This window comes from Nansenia antarctica, assembly GCF_963989245.1.
Source record: "Nansenia antarctica genome assembly, chromosome: 14".
Taxonomy (NCBI): Eukaryota; Metazoa; Chordata; class Actinopteri; order Argentiniformes; family Microstomatidae; genus Nansenia; species Nansenia antarctica.
Window position 1 is genome coordinate 16,708,284 of NC_137684.1, and position 22,500 is coordinate 16,730,783.

Genomic DNA, 22,500 nt, shown 5'->3' on the forward strand with positions numbered 1-22,500 from the left:
CTGGTAGAAATCGGAGGACGGGCTCATTACAATGCATTGAACGGAATGAGGAATGGCATTAAACACGTGTGAAGAAACCTTGATTTCCTCACCCTCATTGACTCCGGCTTCTGAGCGGGGCGCAATGATTGGTTCTCACATACTTTGCATTTGCATTTGTGACAAGGTCTGGTCATTTGGTCTGCAAGTCGGCATTTAGCACCGTGCCCTACCAACTGAGCCACAGAGGACCAACCGACCTGACACAGAGGACCAACCATACCTCACGGTTCACACTAGAACAGCCGTGCCTTTTTACCTATTATAAGAGCCGTCTCAGGGGTCAAATGACCATAGTCTTTACAATGGTAAGCTGCTATTTACACACAACGACTACTAGTTGGCCGCCTTGTAAATTTGCCTGCCTCCTACACAGAAAAAACTGCAAAATAGCTTTATACTAGCTTATCCTGATGTGATTTTGAAAATATAAGGATACTGGGTGGTAGAACGCACATATCTAGGAAAAGTCATGAAAGGAGGGTCCTGAAATTTGATCGAGTGCAAAGATATAACCTTTTTTTCACTCACAGGGTCAAATGACCCGACCCATGGCTGTTCTAGTGTTCAATTTCAAACAAGAAGAAGAGAGAAGATAACAGATAGAGGACGTCCAGCGACCAGCGGAGGTCATAGCCTCTTCATTATCCATAAACTCTCACCATGACGACCAGATAAACTCTCACCATGACGACCAGATAAACTCTCACCATGCCCACCAGATAAACACTCACCATGCCCACCACATCAAAGGGCATCCCCAGACTCTGATGTATGGAGAGCTCCAATCTCCCAGCCACGCTTCAGCTAGGCTAAATGAAATACAGTATGTTTGGATGTTTTTTTTTTGTTGGTTTCTTTCGACTCCCCAAGATACAGGACAAGAATAGTGTGAGATTGCGTTAAGCCCGGGAGAGGTACATTCATTCCCACCTCATCCAGTACTGTTAGGTTTCTTTTCTTTTTTTTCAAATTTAGTTTTTAGGGCATTTCTGCTTTGTTGGGATAGAGACAGTACAGCACGACAGGAAGGATGGGTGAGAGAGAGGGGGGATGAACCGGGGACCCTGCGATTACTGTACATGGCTGACGCCTTAGTGTGCTACGCCATAAGATATGTAATCTGTGGTGTGATGACTCATTGTAGTCCAGTGCCTTTGATTATTGCAAATATCCGCCATTTTGTTTGAAAAATTAAACATCAGCACATCAACGCTTTTCCGCCCCATTGTGCTACTCATCAAGCACCCCCAGTACTGTCTCTTCTGATCCATGCTTTTGCTAGGAGACGTGTGGTGTGTTCGGTTGTAAGGGGGGGGGGGGGGGGGGGGTCTCAACTTGAGGCTAAGGGGTATAGGATAGTTATATGTGTAATACTAATAATAGTGTATTACAGTATATTTCAAAAGTAATTGTGGGTGGGTGAATGGGTGGTGCATCGGTGGCTAAGGGGCATCGGATAGTTAAAACTTGAATGGCGGTATATGCCCCCCCCCCCCCCGAGAAATCCTTTGCCACCCCATTAAACATCCTAAAACCGTCACTGGTCTCAAGAACCTCTTTGACGACAGGCGAGTGTTGTCGTCTCAACAGGTCCCTCTTCACTGTGGGTGAACGTCCACCTCTCTGAGGGAGTCCTGCTGAGTGGCTGTTTAGGGAGTCTGGTTGAGACACACAGACAGACTGAAACCACCACCAGCCTCTCACATTCCACCTACAACAACAACAACGCCAACAACACCAACAACACCACCTCAAAGAGGTTCAAGCTGAGCTGCTTGTTGCTGTCTTCCTACAGCGATGATATTCCATCCATCCATCCTCCCTTATTGCAGAACAGCGTTTCTTAGAAGTGTGAAAAAGTGTGTTCCTCTATCGAGGTGAGGTGACAGGCCGGTCTCTTGCGTAGCAGCTTTTCACACCGAAACCTTCAGAGCTACAGCTCTCCCTGAGAATAGGGAGGGCAGGAGCGGAGGGGGGCTATTACCGTGACTCCTTCCTGGAGCTCATTCAGTCGCCACCATTCATCGCCGGCGGGGTTTTTATTTGTGCCTGAGATTGCTCCTGACAGTTATATAGTTCTATCCTTGAGCTAGCTCTCAGGGATGAAGCTCGCTGCTGTCGTGTGCGTGTGTGTGTCAGTGTCTGTGTGTGTGTGTGTGTGTGTGTGTGTGTGTGTGTGTTTGTGTGTGTGTGTGTGTGTCTGTGTGTGTGTATGTGTGTGTGTTTGTGTGTGTGTGTGTGTGTCTGTGTCTGTGTGTGTCTCTGTGTGTCTGTGTGTGTCTGTGTGTGTCTCTGTGTGTCTCTGTGTGTGTCTGTGTGTCTCTGTGTGTGTGTCTCTGTGTGTCTCTGTGTGTGTGTGTGCCTGCCTGCCTGCGTGCGTCTAAGACTAAATGAAGTGCCCCGAAACCTTGGAACCTCACTACTGTAAACACTGTCAACACAGATGTGTGTGTGTGTCTGTGTCTGTGTGTGTGTGTGTGTGTGTGTGTCTGTGTGTGTGTGTGTCTCTGTGTGTGTGTGTGTGTGTGTGTGTGTGTGAGCTGGATGAGGAGACATGGCAGAGTGGGTGTCGTTACAAATGCCTCAGGGAAACGGAAATTAATGATAGTTGTTAGTGTATTGCTGTGCTGGTTTTTGCAATGGAAAGATGGAAAACTGCACAGCAATATACAAGGTTCATATCAATATTTAAACACTCAGGGATCCAATTTGCATGAGCAAATAGTGCAAACAATGAGTAATATACAAGTCAGAATATAACGAGATAATAGAGCTGATTATGCTTTTGTTGTGTGTTGTCTTGAGAAAACGGTGACTTAGTTAAATGTATTAGTTAAATGTATCGTATAATCATGTAAGTGCTGGTTGCAGTATTCAAAACCACCATCCGAATCATCGCTTCTTAGAAGCCCTACGGTTAAGATGACCGGCTTTGCCAGGTTTTCTGCCTCTAATGAGAGGAGGTAATATATGCCATTTTGGTTTGTTTGCAGTGAGTGCATACATTTTTAACACTAGAACAGCCGTGTCTATTTTACCTACTATAAGAGCCGCCTCGGGGGTCAAATGACCATAGTCTTTAGAATGGGAAGCTGCTACTTACACACAAAGACCACTAGTTGGTGCGCCTCATAAATTAGCCTGCCTCATACACTGAAAAACTGCAAAAAAGCTTTATACTAGCTTATCCTGATGTGATTTTGAAATGGAAGGAAACTGGGTGCTAGAACGCACATAATATCTAGAAAAAGTAATGAAAGGAGGGTCCCTGAAATTTGACTGAGTGCAAAGTTATACATTTGTTTTTACTCACATGGTCAAATGACCCTACCCATGGCTGTTCTAGTGTTAAGTACACCTGGTCCCAGCGGGAACTGAACACACAACCTTAGCGCCTGTTAGCGCCACGCTATATCAACGGAGCCTCAGAGTACCACAACATAAAATAAATAAATAAATAAAATACAGCGTATCTTTCCGGTTTGAGGACTATGTAATATCGTATGATTTCATATCAGAGACTTCTTTGCCCTGGCCTCTCCATGGATGTCTGTGAGGTAAAGGACTCCTGTGATGATAGCGGAGCTCAAGGGAGACGCGAGACGCTCCATAAAAGGGCACGGGGGAAGGAAGAATCAGGTACTTTTTAAAGAACCTTACGTGTCCAAGTGACATTTAAATGTCTTTGATGCGCGTGTCACGCCCGTGAAATCGGCGCCTCACTTCCCCAAAGGTCTGAAGGACCCGGCGTAGACTGTGATCCAGGCCCTGTCTTGTTGATTTTCCCTGGGGAGTGTTCTCCTTCTCGCTCTTCTCCCCCCTCCACCCCGAACTGAATCCCCCTACCCCCCCCCCCCCCCCCCACCCCACCGATCTGGGACTCGTTGAGAAAAGCGTGTTGACTTTTTTTGCAAGGCACTGAGGAAGCATCTGTGTTTGCTGTGTCACCGGGAGAGAGCGACTGACAAAACAGCAGAATTCAGCTGCTCCTCCAGACTCTGAGACACATACACACACACGCACACACACACACACACACACACACACACACACATACACACACATACACACAACATACACCGCGCACACACACACACACACACACACACACACACACACACACACACGTGAACCGACACATGCACATGGACGTCATGCACACAGACACATGGGTACGGACATGCACACACACTCATACTCACACAGACAGACACACACTCATACTCACGCAGACACCCACAAACACACACACACAAATACATGCAGTCAAGCACGCATGCACGCACAGGCGCACACACACGCACACACACACACACACACACACACACACACACACACTGGGCCACTCAGCCAAGCCAGGAGCTACAATTAAAACAAACGCTCCACTTTCCCAGCCTCTTTCTCTCCCTCCCTCTCTCCCTCTGTCCACCCCCCCTCTCTCTCTTTATCCCTCCCTCCCTCTCTCTCTCTCTCTCTGCCTCTCTCTCCCTCTCCCCGGGCTCTGCTGCTTGGCTGCAGTTCAGTCTGATATGACAGCCACTTAGAGGCAGTTTTGGGGAGGAAACAGTGTGCAGCCCCGGGCCCCTAGGGGGAGAGCACAGTGGCTTTAGTCCGGTTACACAACAATGAACTCCCCCCTACACCCACAGGTCAACACAGAGAAATATATATACACTCACCCACCACTTTATTAGGCACACCACCTTGCTAGTACCGGGTTGGATACCCCCCTCCTCTTTTGCCTTCAGAACTGCCTTAGTTCTTTGTGTTCCATAGATTCAACGAGGTGCTGGAAACATTCCTCCGAGGATTTTGGTCCATGTTGACATTATCATATCACGCAGTTGCTGCGGCAGATTTGTGGCAGATTCGGACCGTTCTCTGTTAGCCCTAGAGATGGTTGTGCGGGAACATCCCAGTAGAAATGAAATCACCTTTCTTTCCCATTCTGATGCTTGGTTTGAACTTCAGCAGATCGTCTTGACCATGTCTACATGACTAAATGCATTGATTTGCTGCCACATGATTGGCTGATTAGATATTTGCGTTTACGAGCAGTTGAAAAGGTGTACCTAACAAAGTGGCCACTGAACACCTGTATAGCTTCTCATTCATTCAGCTGGTGTAATGGTGTGGGGAATGTTTTCTTGGCACACTTTGGGCCCGTTAATACCAATCAATCATCGCTTGAATGCCACAGCCTTTTTAAGTATTGTTGCTGACCATTTGCTGGCCACAATGTATCCATTTCTATTGTCTATGATAATGTCACAAAGCCATGTCACAAAGCAAAAGTTCTGTGTGTGTGTGTGTGTGTGTGTATGTGTGACTGAGTCTGTGTGTGTGTGTGTGTATGTGTGACTGAGTCTGTGTGTGTGTGTGTGGGTGTGTGTGCATGTGTGTGTGTGTGTGTGTGTGTGTGCATGTGTGTGTGTGTGTATGTGCGACTGAGTCTGTGTGTGTGTGTATGTGTGACTGAGCGTGCATGTGTGTGTGTGTGTGTGTGTGTGTGTGGGGGGGGGACTGTATGACTGAGTCTGTGTGTATGTGTGTGTGTGCATGTGTGTGTGTGTGCGTGTGTCTGACTGTGTGCCAGTAGTTTGGCTGCCTGCTGCAGCTCTGTGAGTGACAGGACCCCGCTCCTGGAGAGACACGCAAATATAAAAATAAAAATCCGTTTGTGGGTTTGGTAATGAGGCCTGAGGAATAGCATGGAGACACGCAAAGAACCCCAAATCACTGGAGGACCCTGGGGTCCTAAGTGAGTCACAGGGAGGGAGGAGAGGGAGGGAGACGGAGAGGGAGGGAGGGAGAGGGAGGGGGAGGGAGAGAAAGAGAGAATATAGCAGAGTAGATTACTAAAGCAGTACGATACTATACATGTCAATTTAGAGGGAGGGGGAGTCTTAGAGAGAGAGAGAGAGAGAGAGAGAGAGAGAGAGAGAGAGAGAGACAGGAAGTGAGAGAGAGACTAAGCTCTAATTTATCGTCCAACACTAATTGAAAACAACCCTTATCACTAGGGAAGAGGAGTTGCCTTCTCAAAACATCCCCAGAGAATCCTCTACTCTCATCTTGGTCTTTTTCCTCACACACGTATCACGTAGAGAGAGAGAGAGATCTAACACAATAGTAAAACTGTGTTTTCATAACATGAAACAGCAACAAAGGCTACAAAAATATCCATCAAGGCAATCGAAAAAACACTATCAGAACTATCAAGGAACAAGGAAACAAGGAAAACAGAAGAAGTCGATGCATCACAGCGTGTCTAGAACGATGCTTAGAGCTCATGCATAGAGCTTGGTGTTTGGCTCAGGGGAGGCTGGTGGAGGCTGGTGGAGGTAGAAATCGGAGGACGGGCATGTTTTAAACACGCGTGTTCGACGATGCCATACCTCATTCCGTCCGATGCTTTACTAAAGCAGTACAATACAATACATGTCAATTCAGAGGGAGGGGGGTAGAGAGAGAGAGAGAGAGAGAGAGAGAGAGAGGGAGGGAGAGGGGGAGGGAGAAAGAGAGAGAGAAAGGGAGAGAGAGAATATATAGCAGAGTAGATTACTAGATTAGATTATAATTAGATTACTGAATCCAGAGCGACAAGGCGTTTTTAGGAGGGTGTGAAAGAGTCTAGGAGGGAGTGATACCTATGGTGAGAAGAGCCCCTACCCCCTACACTGGTCCCCCCTACCCCCCCCCCCCCCCCCCCTCCGACACGATCCGATGATATCTATGATGAGAGAGTCCCCCCCCTGTCTCTGCTGCCGTGGTCGTCTGGGGGTCATCGAGGGTTAGGAGCTGTCTCGGGGGTTAGGGTTAGGGGCTGTCTCGGGGGGGGGTCAGTGTTAGGGTTAGGGTTAGGAGCTGTCTCGGGGGGGTCAGTGTTAGGGTTAGGGTTAGGGGCTGTCTCGGGGGGGATCAGTGTTAGGGTTAGGGTTAGGAGCTGTCTCGGGGGGGTCAGTGTTAGGGTTAGGGTTAGGAGCTGTCTCGGGGGGGTCAGTGTTAGGGTTAGGGTTAGGGGCTGTCTCGGGGGGGGTCAGTGTTAGGGTTAGGGTTAGGAGCTGTCTCGGGGGGGGTCAGTGTTAGGGTTAGGGTTAGGAGCTGTCTCGGGGGGGTCAGTGTTAGGGTTAGGGTTAGGAGCTGTCTCGGGGGGGTCAGTGTTAGGAGCTGTCTCGGGGGGGTCAGTGTTAGGAGCTGTCTCGGGGGGGTCAGTGTTAGGGTTAGGGTTAGGAGCTGTCTCGGGGGGGTCAATGTTAGGAGCTGTCTCGGGGGGGTCAGTGTTAGGAGCTGTCTCGGGGGGGTCAGTGTTAGGAGCTGTCTCGGGGGGGTCAGTGTTAGGGTTAGGGTTAGGGGCTGTCTCGGGGGGTGGTCAGTGTTAGGGTTAGGGTTAGGGGCTGTCTCGGGGGGGTCAGTGTTAGGGTTAGGGTTAGGGGCTGTCTCGGGGGGGTCAGTGTTAGGGTTAGGGTTAGGGGCTGTCTCGGGGGGGGGGTCAGTGTTAGGGTTAGGGTTAGGGGCTGTCTCGGCGGGGTCAGCGTTAGGGTTATTGCGGCGCCTCAGCCGAGGACAGCTGTTGAACAGTCATCGGGGTCAGAGGTCAACGGCGTCTCCTCTGTGTGAGGCTGATGCCTCTGATCTCGTCACGGCTGGGGTTCATTACCCTTTCATTGGTCCGTGGTGTGTGTGTGTGGGGGGGGGGGGGAGGTGAGGGGAGGTGGTGTGTGTGCATGTGTGTGTGTGTGTGTGGGAGGGTGAGGTGGTGTTGTGTGTGTGTGTGTGTGTGTGTGTGTGTGTGTGTGTGTGGGGGGGGGCAGGTGGTTTACCCTCGGGTCTGGGATGATTACCCTGCTGCACTGTAGCACTCAGAGCTTGACTACTAACTAGACTACTAACTAGGTGCTAGTTAGTACCAACAACGGGTTCTTCAGGGGCGGGACGGTAGAACCTTTTTGGGTTCCGTGTTGAAACCTTTCCACGGAGGGTTCTACATGGAACCCAGAAGAGTTCTCCACGGTTCTATGGCACCAACATGGGTTCTTCAAAGGGTTCCCCTTCCCCTACTATGTTGTTTCATATGATTCCTCATCCCATTCATTACAATGAGTCTGTCCTCCGATTTCTACCTCCACTAGCCTCCCCCTGATAGGGAGCTACTGGGGTGATTACAGATTACAGATGATAGTCCCTGACGATAAACCATCTGTTTATTACCCCCGCAATTGAGTTATAGCAGCAATTAAATGCAGGCAAACATGCGTAGCGCTGCATATTGATCAATGATGAACAGGGACTATACATCTCCTGGCGAGGGAGGGAGGGGGGTGCCCCCGTAGTGTAATTAAAAGTTTAGTTTTAGTTTTTTAATGTGGTGTTTTACAGTAAGCACCGCTCACGGGCGTTGGCTGTCAACAGGCTGCTAACAGGCACTGTTGAAAGGGACTGTACTTCAAGCCTCTGAGTTTCACCAGGGGAGTCTGGTGGAGGTAGAAATCGGAGGACAGGCTCATTGTAAATGCATGGAATCGAATGAGGAATGTTATCGAAGTGCCACTCATAATGGTTGGCTTCATTTGCGAGTAAAGTAGAGAGTAATTGGTCAGGGGTTAGGAGTTTTTTGGAACAAAGATTACATTCATAGCACATACAATGTGTTGAAGAAAATCTCTGTGCTCCGAAGCGTTCTCGAAACCACCCCCAAATTGGTTTAAAACTATAATAACTATTACGTGGGAAAAAAACATTTGCTGTAACCTCAAACCTCAGAGTTTCTCCCACATTGTCTTGTTTTTCCTGAGAGTGAAGTGGACAATAATTGGTTAGACTGGTTTTTACAAAATCTACTGTATGCATCTGCTAATGCTAGTGTCAGCATTTCTTCCACAATGGCTTGCTTCATTTCATTGGTCAGATCGGTTTAGTAGATAATATGTATTTTGTAATAACGGTTAAAATAAATAAAACAAGTACTTAGGTCCTCCATTGAAGGGAGGTGGTGGCTGGGCCAATAGAAACCAGCCGTCTCTTACTGGTTTCCTGTTTCCTGTTTCCTGTCCCAGATCATCGATGAAGAAGACACCCAGTTCATGACCAACTGTCCCCCGGCCGTCACTGAGAGCACCCCCAGGAGGAGGACTAGGATACAGGTGTTCTGGACAGCGCCCCCTTCTGGCAGTGGCTGTGTCATCCTCAAGTGGGTAGATCCTTTATTACATTGTTATTACACTGTTATTTTTGTTATTTACACTGTATATGTGACAACTCCCAATGAAAAGGGCTACCTAGACGAATTTCACGTCTTTCTCATTTCCGAGAGGTGTCTGTTTACATCAGACTGTGTCACATATATGAAACGTGGCGTAATACCAGTGTACCGGATAGCGTTGCTACGCTAACAGGACGGAGCCTTTTCAGGCAGACAGGACAAGGAGGCTGTGTAGACCATACTGTACATAGCTACCTTAACTGTACATAGCTACCTTAACTGTACATAGCTACCTTAACTGTACATAGCTACCTTAACTGTACATAGCTACCTTAACTGTACATAGCTTACTACTATCCTCTCCATTATATACCACTAACTACCGTGCTTGCCATACTGTACCTGTCTATTACACAGACATTACACAGGTATTACATGTAACAGTGTGAGGCTCCTCTATGCTGGCTGGGCCTCTATGCTGGCTGGTTCTCTATGCTGGCTGGTCCTCTATGCTGGCCCACCCCTGAAGTCTTAGGTTTCATAGACAAGGCTTGAGCCTAACCTGGACTAAATCACACTTTCAATGTAAAATCTCCATTGAAGATACTTTTTAGTCTAGGATTAGGCTTAAGCCTTGTCTGTGAAGCCGGTCCTGAACCTGGACTAGGCCTAAGCCTTAAATAGTCTTAAAACGTTGCTAGGTTGGTGACAGCAGTGTTTTCTTTTTGAGAGTTTAATTTTGGAGTGTAACTTTTATCTATATTGTTACTACCTTTTACTACTACTACTACTACTACTACTACTACTACTACTACTACTACTACTACTACTACTACTACTACTACTACTACTACTACTACTACTACTACTACTTCTACTACTTCTACTGCTGCTAATACCCGTTGCTATGTCTACTGCTGCAAGTAAAGTGGTAAAAACATTATCTGTCAGCATGATTTTATAACCACATTGGAAGTCCTTTGTTTGTTTTATTTACTGTTATTTTTTATTTTTTTTAACAGTTATTACAAATACATTTGTATCTACTAGGTACTTTTAAAAAAAGAAGATAGATTACTTTCACATAGATGACTTTCTTTCTTTCATGATGATTTGTATTCACTTGTCCTGATAGAGTCATAAAGCAGCACATCTTGTTTTAGGCTCAATAACAGGTGGCTCTACTTAACTGCTGCGTCACAGCGTCTTTATGGCTGTCTTGGGCCTGACTGATGTTAAGACAGCGCCGCCATGCTTATTAGAGGTCTTCTGGTGCTGTGAAGCAGGTGGCTCTCCAGAACCGTGCTGTTATTATGTCCCAGCATCCTTCACTCCCGCCCAGGTCACAGGGAGGCTCCATCGGTGCAGGAGCTTTGATAAAGTCACTGACAGGAAGTGTTGTTTTCTCATGAGATGCAGAAAAGCCACAGTAAATTAGTTTTGTATTGTCTCTCCACTAACATTTATTCTCTAAAATATAAACGATTATTATCGCTATCATTATTATTATCAACAAAACAAATGTGTAATTACTTTCCTTTTGGCTAAAACATTGATTATCCTCATTGTACAAGCTGGTTATGAGGCATATTTTGTTCTAGACTTGCTCACCTTTTGGGCAATAACTCATATTTTAATTTTGATTGGCGCCCACGGGAATGTACTGTGCTCCTGTAATTCCTTGGTAGTCACTAGTAACACAGTGTGGGGCAGATTAATCCTGAAAGCTGGTCTTTAGCATGCAGTGCAGCGTTTCAGGCTGTTTGGGAATGGAAGGAAATAACCAGTTATACACTACACACAAATTATTGAGGCATTTGTCATTGTGGCAAAGCCCAGGTGCAGAATGTGTGTTATACACACACGCACACACGTACACACACACACACACACACACACACACACACACACACACGCACACACACACACACACACACACACACACACACACACACACACACACACACACACACACACACAGACACACGCATTTGGTTGATTAGCACAGAGAGAACAATATTCTCACCCGTAATAATTCAGTTTGGAATTGGGTGTCAAATTACTATCATCTTTATGCTTGTTCACCCCATATACTGCATGTCATGTGTTAGGAAATGGGAAATTGAGATGAGATTGAATTGATGCATGACTAATTGCATGTCAGGCTCTTATTGAAAGATATTTATATAACAGGTTGATGAAAACAAGCATTGCGGTTGGCCGTGAGACGTTCAAAGCTGTGATTCAATAACGATAATGTGACATGATATTCCGACGTCCCATTAGATCTGTGTATCACGTTCCCTTGGCAACGTTTGTAGATGTGGGAACTATATTTCTCAGCACAGGCCAGAAACCACCATAATCTATCACAACATAAATACTTAGAGTGTTGTTTTGCTTGTCACAATGTTCTGATGTGTTGTGTAACTGTAATAATGGGCTTAACGACTCCCTCTACCCGTGACAATATTCATTTAAAAATCCCAACCCCGCAGGCTTTATTTCCTCATGTAAGAATCACTCCTACCCTTTTCCATATCCTCTAACATACAGCAACACGCCTCTCTATTACCCTGCTCTGGTTTAACACTAGAACAGCCGAACACCACTCCTTTTATGACTTTTCCTAGATATGTGCGTTCTACCACCCAGTATCCTTATATTTTCTAAATCACATCAGGATAAGGTAGTATAAAGCTATTTTGCACTTTTTCTGTGTAGGAGGCAGGCTAATTTAAAGGCTGGCCAACTAGTGGTCGTTGTGTGTAAATAGCAGCTTTCCATTGTAAAGACTATGGTCATTTTGACCCCTGAGGCGGCTCTTATCATAGGTAAACAAGGCACGGCTGTTCTAGTGTCAACCCCCCTCTGCGCTTCACTGCCTTCCATGATATAACTCACTTATACACGCTCTGAAGAAAGAAAATCCACAGTAGTTACTTTAAATGTATTTTCCCCGCTCCCGTGCGACAGATGGCTTATTGCGACGCCTGGTATTATTCCAATAAATGTTGTGGTGAAGAAGCATCTGCTATGGCGTGCAAATCCAGAGTGCTGTCACTTTGTCTCTTGGCTGTCGCAGACAGAGCTACGGCTCTCCTAGTTCACCGTCGGGCAGGGAGCCAGCCGGGCGCCGTGAAACATGGCCGCCATCTCCGTCAACTCTCCACATCAAATAAAAGTCCAATTACTGCTGGGAGAGGGCCAACACCTTCTCTCTCTCCCCTCTCTCTCTCTCTCTCTCCCTGTGCATCTCATTACGGAGATCACGTCTCAGAGCAGGGGTCCCAGATGTCTTAGACGCATGGATAAATACCGCTCCTCCTCCTCTGTGATGGTCCTGTCGTTGGTGTTTGTTACGCGGTGATATGATGCGTTTTTGTGTGACTATGCAAAATGTTGTGTGCCTATCAAATATTGCAATACTCATTGTTTAACCTTAAACATATTTTAGGTGTGCACACTCTCAGTAGTCAACAACATATTTAGGAGCAGGCACATACCATATCAAGTAACAGTGAGACCAGTTTAACTCTAAAGGACATAGGAGCCTCACTGCAGTGGTCAGCAAGAGCAGAACAGCATGAACACAGAATAGCCATGTATGGGAACTAATGTCACTATTGTAAGTTACGAGGTAAAAGCTATTTCCTCTCTGAGAACTGTATATAAGCTGTAACAAACATCAGTACTATGCTTGGCGTCAGCCACAGCCAGGCTCGGCACCAGCCATGTCGTAGCCATGCTTGAAGCTTGGACTTAACAGAGCATGCTGCCTTGGAAACATCTGTACATGGGAATGCAACCCAGATCTGCCTAATACAATGATTACAATTCAACCTTCTCTCTGAGTCATCAATATATAATTTCCGGCCACGTGACCAAGAAAGATCTCCTTATATCAAATGGCGTCACGAACATTATATCAATTGGCGTCTACGAACAGGATCAGCTTAAAAAAGGTAGGAAATATCTAAAACATATTGACTGCCTTCCCAGCTGAACAAAAAACCTGTAATTTTTTTCCTTGAATGAAGGAAAGGGAATGAATTTGATGATGGGGGGGCCAATGACTAAATTTGACTAAATATTAAAGGTTATTATTATTATAGGTTAAAGGTTATTATAACAAATGGCGTCACGAACAGGATGCTAGATTCAGCGAAACAGGTAAGGCACAATGTAATTATTTGCTTAACCTGAATTGCTGTTCTAGTACGAATCTCAAATTTTTTCAAAAAGGAGATGTATTGATATTGGAAAGTACTAAATTAAAATAGTTTGAATAGAAGGCGCTGTATAGTCAAAGACGGTGTGACTGGTCAAAACACTGAGAGTTAGGATTTATTGAGATTCTGAACTTTGTAAGGAACAAAGCAGAAGTCTATTGTGTATTAAGTTAGGGACAAGACCTTAAATACGTGATTGAAAGCACAGCACTTTGAGGAAAACTAAGTTTGAAAAGATTTGGCCATAATATTTAAAAGACTCTAAGAGAAGTTTCAATCAACATAATTGATTACTAAAACCGCATGTCTATTAACATCATGGGAAGCAAACTACTATGTATGGCATGCAGAATGTTATCATTAAGAATGAAATGAATAACAACCATATTTCTGAACCAAGCTTCACAACAGGGCGAGAGTGTTAAAACTCTGACCCTAGGCTATTAATAGAACGGAGACTGCTCCTGTAACCAAACACACACACACACACACACACACACACACACACACACACACACACACACATCGAGCTACAACATACAACAAATAGACAAATTTGTCTCATATTGAAATTATCATGCAAATCTGTGTTGATTCAGCAGACATATAACATTTTGATTGATTTAGTGAACAGAGAAATACGCATTAAGACTCTAAGACTGTGAAACATCAAAGGAGGACATTTCTGATGGAGAAAACACAATTCAGCAAGAAAGACCTGGAATGTATTCTGACAATGCCTGTCAATTCTATTTCCTGACAGAATCAAGGAAATCAAGAGACATTGAGCGAAGGACTCAGAGACCGAGATGCTGTTAAGATCTGGTCTAAGTTAACCATTGCAGAAGTGGGGAAAGAATGTTGCAGATGCTGAAGGAAGCTATTGCCGGATGAAACAAGAGAAACGAGACAAACTAATGACATTTCAATGTGACAAACAATGGAAATGTTAATTCTTATGATTTAAGACAGAGACATGATGATGACAAGAGAGACTTACACATACTTTTATGTAGTCGTAATTGTTCAATTGTACTGACGCACGCAACTAACAGTGTCATCAGCAGTAAACAGCTGAATTCAACATACAAATACCATGCACACACTACTCATGGCACGAACTTACAAACTTTCTTCTAGGAATTCTAAGGGACGGGAACAACAGTCCAGATAACCCAATTAACAAACGTATGCTTAACATCTGTATTTTTGTTTCCAACTGTTTCTGAGCAGGTTAATTCCACAATCAATTGATGGAAAGCCTAAGATTTTATAGACTTAAGTCAAGAAAAGGAGGGGTGTAGTGTAATGATAATGCTTAAATTGTCTTAAGTTAATAGAACCTATTAACGCTGTGAACAGAGGCAAGAACACGTGCAAGACTGATGACCATCAAAGAATCAAATAGCACTCCTTGTTACCAGAAACACAAGGCCGTTCCTTTGATTGAAGATCTACTTCCAGACATTGTTATATTGACATATAATGTACTTTGTATGATGGAACCGATGCCTAATGTATTTCTGATGTGGTCATTCACTGACTTTATTAAGAACTCCACATGGTTTGCAATAGAAATAATTTACCAGTCAAATTAATCTTACATCATGGGGAAAAAAAAGAGTGAGCTGATATGATGCGTTTTTGTGTGACTATGCAAAATGTTGTGTGCCTATCAAATATTGCAATACTCATTGTTTAACCTTAAACATATTTTAGGTGTGCACACTCTCAGTAGTCAACAACATATTTAGGAGCAGGCACATACCATATCAAGTAACAGTGAGACCAGTTTAACTCTAAAGGACATAGGAGCCTCACTGCAGTGGTCAGCAAGAGCAGAACAGCATGAACACAGAATAGCCATGTATGGGAACTAATGTCACTATTGTAAGTTACGAGGTAAAAGCTATTTCCTCTCTGAGAACTGTATATAAGCTGTAACAAACATCAGTACTATGCTTGGCGTCAGCCACAGCCAGGCTCGGCACCAGCCATGTCGTAGCCATGCTTGAAGCTTGGACTTAACAGAGCATGCTGCCTTGGAAACATCTGTACATGGGAATGCAACCCAGATCTGCCTAATACAATGATTACAATTCAACCTTCTCTCTGAGTCATCAATATATAATTTCCGGCCACGTGACCAAGAAAGATCTCCTTATATCAAATGGCGTCACGAACATTATATCACGCGGCCTCAAAGGCTAACTCGCCAGGTGAGGCTGGTGGAGCCAGACATCGGAGGACGAGGCTCATCGTGTTTGGTAGTATTCTTCATAACACTCTGTGTCATTAATGCCCATTTCCACCACCAACAGCCTCCCCTTGTGTCTCACTGCACAAAGCTCACGTAGAGGAGAGACCAGATGGAGGAAATGATCAGGACAGTCGTCTTTCAGAGTCGTTTGAGAATAAGTGAGAGGTTAAGAGTCAGTTTAACTCTCCAACTGGCAAATAATTTCCGGAACACTCACCATCTAGAGTGCCAAGTGTCGAATGTGATATTTTACCTGGCAACAGTACTTTGATTGGCTACAAAATAAAGCATCGTCATTTATGCGTTTCTGATGAATAAAGACACCCATGGCACTTAGTTGGGGCGGACTTTATTCAACCTTCGGCACTAAAGAATCTGGAAGAGGTGAGAGGAAGAGTGAGGTGAAGACGAGAGAGGTGAAGAAGAGTGAGGTGAAGAAGAGTGAGGTGAAGAAGAGTGAGGTGAAGAAGAGTGAGGTGAAGAAGAGAGAGGTGAAGAAGAGAGAGGTGAAGAAGAGAGAGGTGAAGAAGAGAGAGGTGAAGAAATGTGAGGTGAAGAAGAGTGAGTCTTTTCAGACTCTTCCAGAGACTGAACATAGTCCTGAGCTCCTCATGCACAGAAGGACTCCTATAAGGAGCCCAACGTGGAGCTACTTCTGCCCCTAGCCTATCCCTACGCCCCGCTCCCCAGTGCCACAGAGATTGCAGGCAGGCAGTGCTGGAGACAGCACACCACCAGTGTCTGGACCCAACGGGTATGGAGACAGCAGCACAGCCAGGACCCATGGGCCTGTTTGTTGGACAAGCATTAAAGGATCCTCAGTTCTCCCACTGCACTGGAACTACCAGTGTGGACTGAAGCCCGGTCTAGCCCAGGAGGCTTATAGAGAATCAAGAAGAGAGAGCCATGGAAATCATATATTAGTCAGGGACTTACAGTATCTGGACCGGTCGGCCCCCAGACTGTTTGCGCTCTGAAAAAAAAGGCCTTCGGAATTTACACACAAAAAAATGGTGAACATTGGTTCCACATGATTGAAATGTGTTTAATGAACACAGATGTGTTTAATCAAACAAGATCATTGTGTTCATTGATCACATTTCAGTCATGTGGAACTAATGATAATTCCAAAAGCCTTTTGTTTCTGTGTGCTGTGAATCAACTCCTATTCATGTCATTGTCATGCCAACCTGGCGTATGTCATGTAGAGTGAGGAAAATAATTAGATGACATAGAAATTAACCTTCTATCATTTTAATGGTATTTTAACAGAGAGACAGATTATCCCAAACAAATTCCATGCAATTCCTTGCATTTGATTGAGTGAAATAAGTATTTGATCCCCTACCAACCAGCAAGAATTCTGGTACAGTATGTGCCCATGAGGTACACAGATTAGTGCTCTCGCTTTAAGAAAGTACTCCTAATCTCAATTTGTTACGTGTATAAAAGACACGTGTACATAGAATCAATCAGATTCCAACCTCTACATCATGGACAAGACTTGTCTAAGGGCGTCAGGGACAAGATTGTATACCTGCACAAGGCTGGAATGGGCTACAAGACCATCGGCAAGCAGCTTAGTGAGAAGGAGACTGTTGGAAACTGTTGGTGCGATTATTCAAAAATAGAAGACAGACAAAATAACCATCAATTGCCCTTGGTCTGGGGCTCCACGCAAGATCTCACCTCGTGGGGTATCGATGATCATGAGAAAGGTGAGGGATCAGCCCAGAACTATACAAGAGGAGCTTGTCAATGATCTCAAGGCAGCTGGGACCACAGTCACCAAGAAAACTATTGATAACGCACTACACCGTAATGGATTGAGATCCTGCAGCGCCCGCAAGGTCCCCCTTCTCAAGAAGGCACATGTACACATTTCGAAATTGAAGACTGTAGAAGGCTCTGGAACAATAACGGAAAAGGATAAAATAGCTGAAGAATTCGTAAAATATTATGAGAACCTTTATAAAAACACAGGAAACATTGACCTGGGACTAATGAAAGATTTCTTACATAAGTTAAACTTAAAGCAAGTAACAAGATCAAAAAATGAACAGCTCATTAAGGACATCACAGTAAATGAAATACAACATCAAATAAATAATCTTAAAATGGGGAAAACACCAGGTGATGATGGATATACTAATGAATTTTATAAAACTTTTCAAAAACAATTGATACCACTACTTTTACAAGCATATAAGTTTGTATTACAAACGGGAAATTGGGCAACTACTTGGAACTCATCTATAATAACGGTTATACATAAAGAAGGTAAGGACGCTACTGAATGTTCGTCTTACAGGCCAATATCACTACTGAATACGGACCATAAAATAGTAACAGCCATTATTGCCAATAGGTTAAAGGACATCGTGCCAGATATAATAGACAGCGACCAATGTGGTTTTATACCAGGTAGGCTGTTGTCAGATAATATAAGGAGGACGTTAAATATAATGGACTACGCACAAAACAATGGTGCAAACCTTCTACTCTTAACACTGGATGCAGAAAAAGCATTTGACAGAGTGCTATGGCCATTCATGTTTGAAATTGTAAGAAGCTTTGGATTTCATGAGAATTTTAATAAATGGCTTCAAGGAATGTATAAAAATCCAGTGTCAAGAGTAAAAGTAAATGGCACAATATCCAGAAGATTTCCAATCTATAAAGGTACAAGACAAGGAGACCCACTCTCAGCAGTTATATTTGCTATATGCATGGAAGGACTAGCAGAAAGTATAAGGAAAAATAATACCATCAAAGGCATAACGATAAAAGAGGAACAGCACAAACTGGCATTATATGCAGATGACGTGGTTGTTTATTTAACATCACCAGCCCAATCCTTACCAAGCCTAATGGAAGCAATTACAGAATATAGTAAACACTCTGGTTATAAACTAAATGAAAGTAAGTGTGAAGTATTAACAATTGGAGAACAGATAGATTCGGAAATCAAGGAAAAATACAAGTTGAAATGGGATGCAAAGAAAATCAAATATTTAGGAATCTACCTCACTGGAGATATAACAACATTATACACCGACAATTATCAAGCCCTTGAAAATAAAATACGAGAAGATCTTAATAGATGGAAGATAACACCTGAATCCTTAATGAGTAGAGTAGAAAGCGTCAAAATGATGATCCTCCCACAGTTTCTGTTTTTATTTCAAACACTACCAGTTCCCATTCCACAGCGTAGCTTCAAAAAATGGAATACAATGCTCTCAAATTTCATTTGGAACTACAAAAGTAAACGGAAAAAACTTAGTATACTAACTCAAACCAGAGAAAAAGGAGGGTTTAATTTCCCTGATCTAAAGTCCTATTTCCATGCAACTCAAATAGATACAATAATGAAATGGATGAATAACTCGGTTCAAACCAAATGGAAAGACATAGAAAAACAAGCAATATCAATATCAATAGGAACACTACCTTTTCTGAGTCTAAAGGATATTCAAAAACATAGTGGAAATAACAGATGCATAGAAAATACCCTCAAAAATTGGAAAACTATTCGTAAATTGTATAAATGTGATGACAAATGTATTTATTTGAGAGAGATAGCCAGTGACCCAGACTTTTTACCTAATAAAACAGACAAAATATTAGAAGAATGGGCTAGGAAGGGACTACAGGTGTACTCACAGATGTTTACAAATGACATGATAGACTCATTTGAAACCTTAGTTAATCAATTTAATATAAGTAATAGCCATTTTTTTAAGTACTTACAAATTAGAAGCTACCTTATAACACAGCAGAGGAGACAGGAACAAAGATTACATATACTAATGGAATATCTGATCAAAAATAGAAACAGTAAAAAGACAAAAATCTCAAAAATTTACAAAATCATGCAAGAAATCAAGATACAAGAAGATAACACTAAAGAAAAATGGGAAAACGAATTAGCAATAACAATTACGGATGATGAGTGGAAAGAAGCATGCAAAAGAATATTTAAGACAACACAATCAAAATTCTGGAAAGAATTTGCTTGGAAAATAAATATGAAGATCTTCCTAACACCGAAAATGCTGTCAAAATATAGGCCAACAGGCAATGCAGAATGCTGGAGGAAATGTACGGAACGAGAAGCCAATCACACACACATTTTCTATACATGCCCTAAATTGAAAAGGTTTTGGGAGGCAGTTCAAGTAAAAATAAAAAATACATTTACCTTACAAAATCCTATACATCCAGTCAATATTATACTCGGTCTTATTCCATTAGATATATACAGAGAGGGAGATAAATATTTGTACACCATACTACGTATCGCGGCTTTAAAGCAAATCACACGTAAATGGTTGGACTTAAACCCACCATCCGTTAATAATTGGAAAAAAACTGTTGAAGACATAAAAGAAATGGAAAGAATTACTTGCAAAGTGGGAGGCCGTGAAGAGCAATTCACTATGAACTGGAGTAAATGGACCGAATGAATGAGTAGGAAGGAAGCCCCCCCCCCCCCCAACCCTCCCCGATCCCACCCCTCCCACCCCCCTCCCTTTGTCTCTTACTTTTCTATTTCTATCCCTATAATTTCTCTATTTTATTTTTTTTTATTTTTTTTTATTTTTTTTTTATTTTATATTTTCTTTCTAGTCTCTATTTCTTTATTTTCTTTATTTCTTGCTCTCTCTATAAAAAATGTAAAAAAATGATGCAGGATGAACTTAAACAAGTGAAGAACTTGTAAAGTGTGTGAAATGAACTTATTAATGTAATGTAAAGTCCTGCAATAAAGTATATAAAAAAAAAAAAGAAGGCACATGTACAGGCCTGTCTGAATGTTTGTTTGTTGTTTGAAGTTTGCCAATGAATACCTAAATGATTCAGAGAAGGCTTGGGAGAACGTGATATGGTCAGATGAGACAAAAATCGAGCTCTTTGGCATCAACTCGCTCGCTGTGTTTGGAGGGAGAGAAATGCTGACTATGACACCAGGAACACCATCCCCACTGTCAAGCACGGAAGTGGAAACATTATGCTTTGGGGCTGTTTCTCTGCTAAGCGTACAGGATGACTTCACCGCATCGAGGGGACGATGGATGGGGCCATGTACCATGAAATCCTGGGCAAGAACCTCCTTCCCCCAGCTAGGACACTGAAAATGGGTCGTGGATGGGTCTTCCAGCACGACTATGACCCAAAACATACGGCCAATGCAACAAAGGAGTGGCTGAAGAAGAAGCACAGTGGCCTAGTCAGTCTCCGGACCTTAATCCTATAGGAAATCTGAGGAGGGAGCTGAAGCTTTGAGTTGCCGAGCGACAGCCTTGAAACCTTAAGGATTTGGAGAGGATCTGCAAAGAGGAGTGGACCAGAATCCCTCCTGAGATGTGCGTAAACCTGGTGACCAACTACAAGAAACGTCTGAGCTCTGTGCTTGCCAACAAATGCAAATCAATTTTGTTTATATAATGTGTCTTTCTGAATGTTTATGTTGATATTCTGCCTCTTACTGTTAAAATAAACCTACCATTAAAATTATAGACCGATTGAAAAAAATCATCAGGGGATCAAATAATTATTTCCCTCACTGTATGTGTAGCGGAGGTGGTTTGGAGACCTGGGTTCGAACCCCTGTGATACATCTTGCCCCTGTTTGATCCCTGATGTTGATGACTTGTGACGACTGTTGATGAATACTTTTGATATTTTATGTTTTGAAAATATATCTAACAAATCTAAAGTATTCATCAGTAGTTGTCACAAGTCATCAAAACATTATTTAGTATTTATTTTCATTGTAAATTGTGGTATGTTTTTTTGTATCTTGTCAGAGGACAAGAAGTAAACCTGACGTATATGATATACATTCTAATCTAGATCGCCTCAAATTACTTGGTTATCACCGACAGATAACGGAAAAACAAAATGAGACGTTATCGATTTTGCAGTCTTATGAACTCTTAAGCTCCCTGCTACTTCAGTGAAAGTTCACTTTTGGTGGGCTTTAAGTATTTCTAGTCTGGAAGGGTAGATAACTAAAGCCTCTTGTTGTTGTGCGGTTTCTTGGAGGAGAGAGGATGTTTGTCTGCTTGGAGGGCGGCAGACGTGCCCCAGCGCCACGCTGGCCTCCCAGGCCTCCCAGGTCCTGACTTGATGAGCCCAACGCTGCCTGATCCTTTATCTTTTGACCCCTTTAAGATTTCTGTCTGGCAGTGTTCTCTCCCCTAGGAGCAGGAGGGACGGAGGGAGGGAGGGAGGGAGGGAGGGAGGGCGAGAGGAGGAGAGAGGGAGGGAGGGAGAGAGAGAGAGAGGGGGAGAGAAGGAGGGAGGGAGGGAGGGAGGGGGAGAGGAGGAGGGAGGGAGGGAGGGAGGGGGAGAGGAGGAGGGAGGGAGGGAGGGACAGAGGGAGGGAGGGAGGGAGGGAGGGGGAGAGGAGGAGAGAGGGAGGGAGGGAGGGAGAGAGAGAGAGGGGGAGAGAAGGAGAGATGGAGGGAAGGAGAGAGAGGAGAGAGAGAGAGAGAGAAAGGGAGAGTGAGAGAGAGAGTGAGAAAGGGAAGGGACAGGATAGAGCGAGAGAGAGAGGGATGGACTACTGTTTATCTACCTTTTCCTTCTGAGCGTTCTAAGGTTCTCTCCCCTAGGAGAAGAAAGGAGGGAGGGAGGGAGAGAGAGGGAGGGAGGGATGGAAAGAGAGAGAGAGAGATCCTCAGGGGGACACATATCAACCTCTCTGCTCTGAGAGTTCTAAGGGTACAGCATTTGTATTCTGGGAGGTTGAGGGT

The 22,500-nt window shown here is 43.9% G+C and overlaps 1 protein-coding gene across 1 annotated transcript in view; it reads left to right on the forward strand.

Moving 5' to 3' along the window:
• spon1b (spondin 1b) overlaps positions 1-22,500 on the forward strand; it is a gene marked incomplete at both ends in the record, with an annotated part of 178,064 nt that overhangs the window by 75,700 nt on the left and 79,864 nt on the right. The window contains one exon of the mRNA XM_080544642.1: positions 9,099-9,232. Coding sequence (XP_080400768.1) covers positions 9,099-9,232 — 134 coding nt within the window. The remainder of the gene's footprint in view (positions 1-9,098; positions 9,233-22,500) is intronic.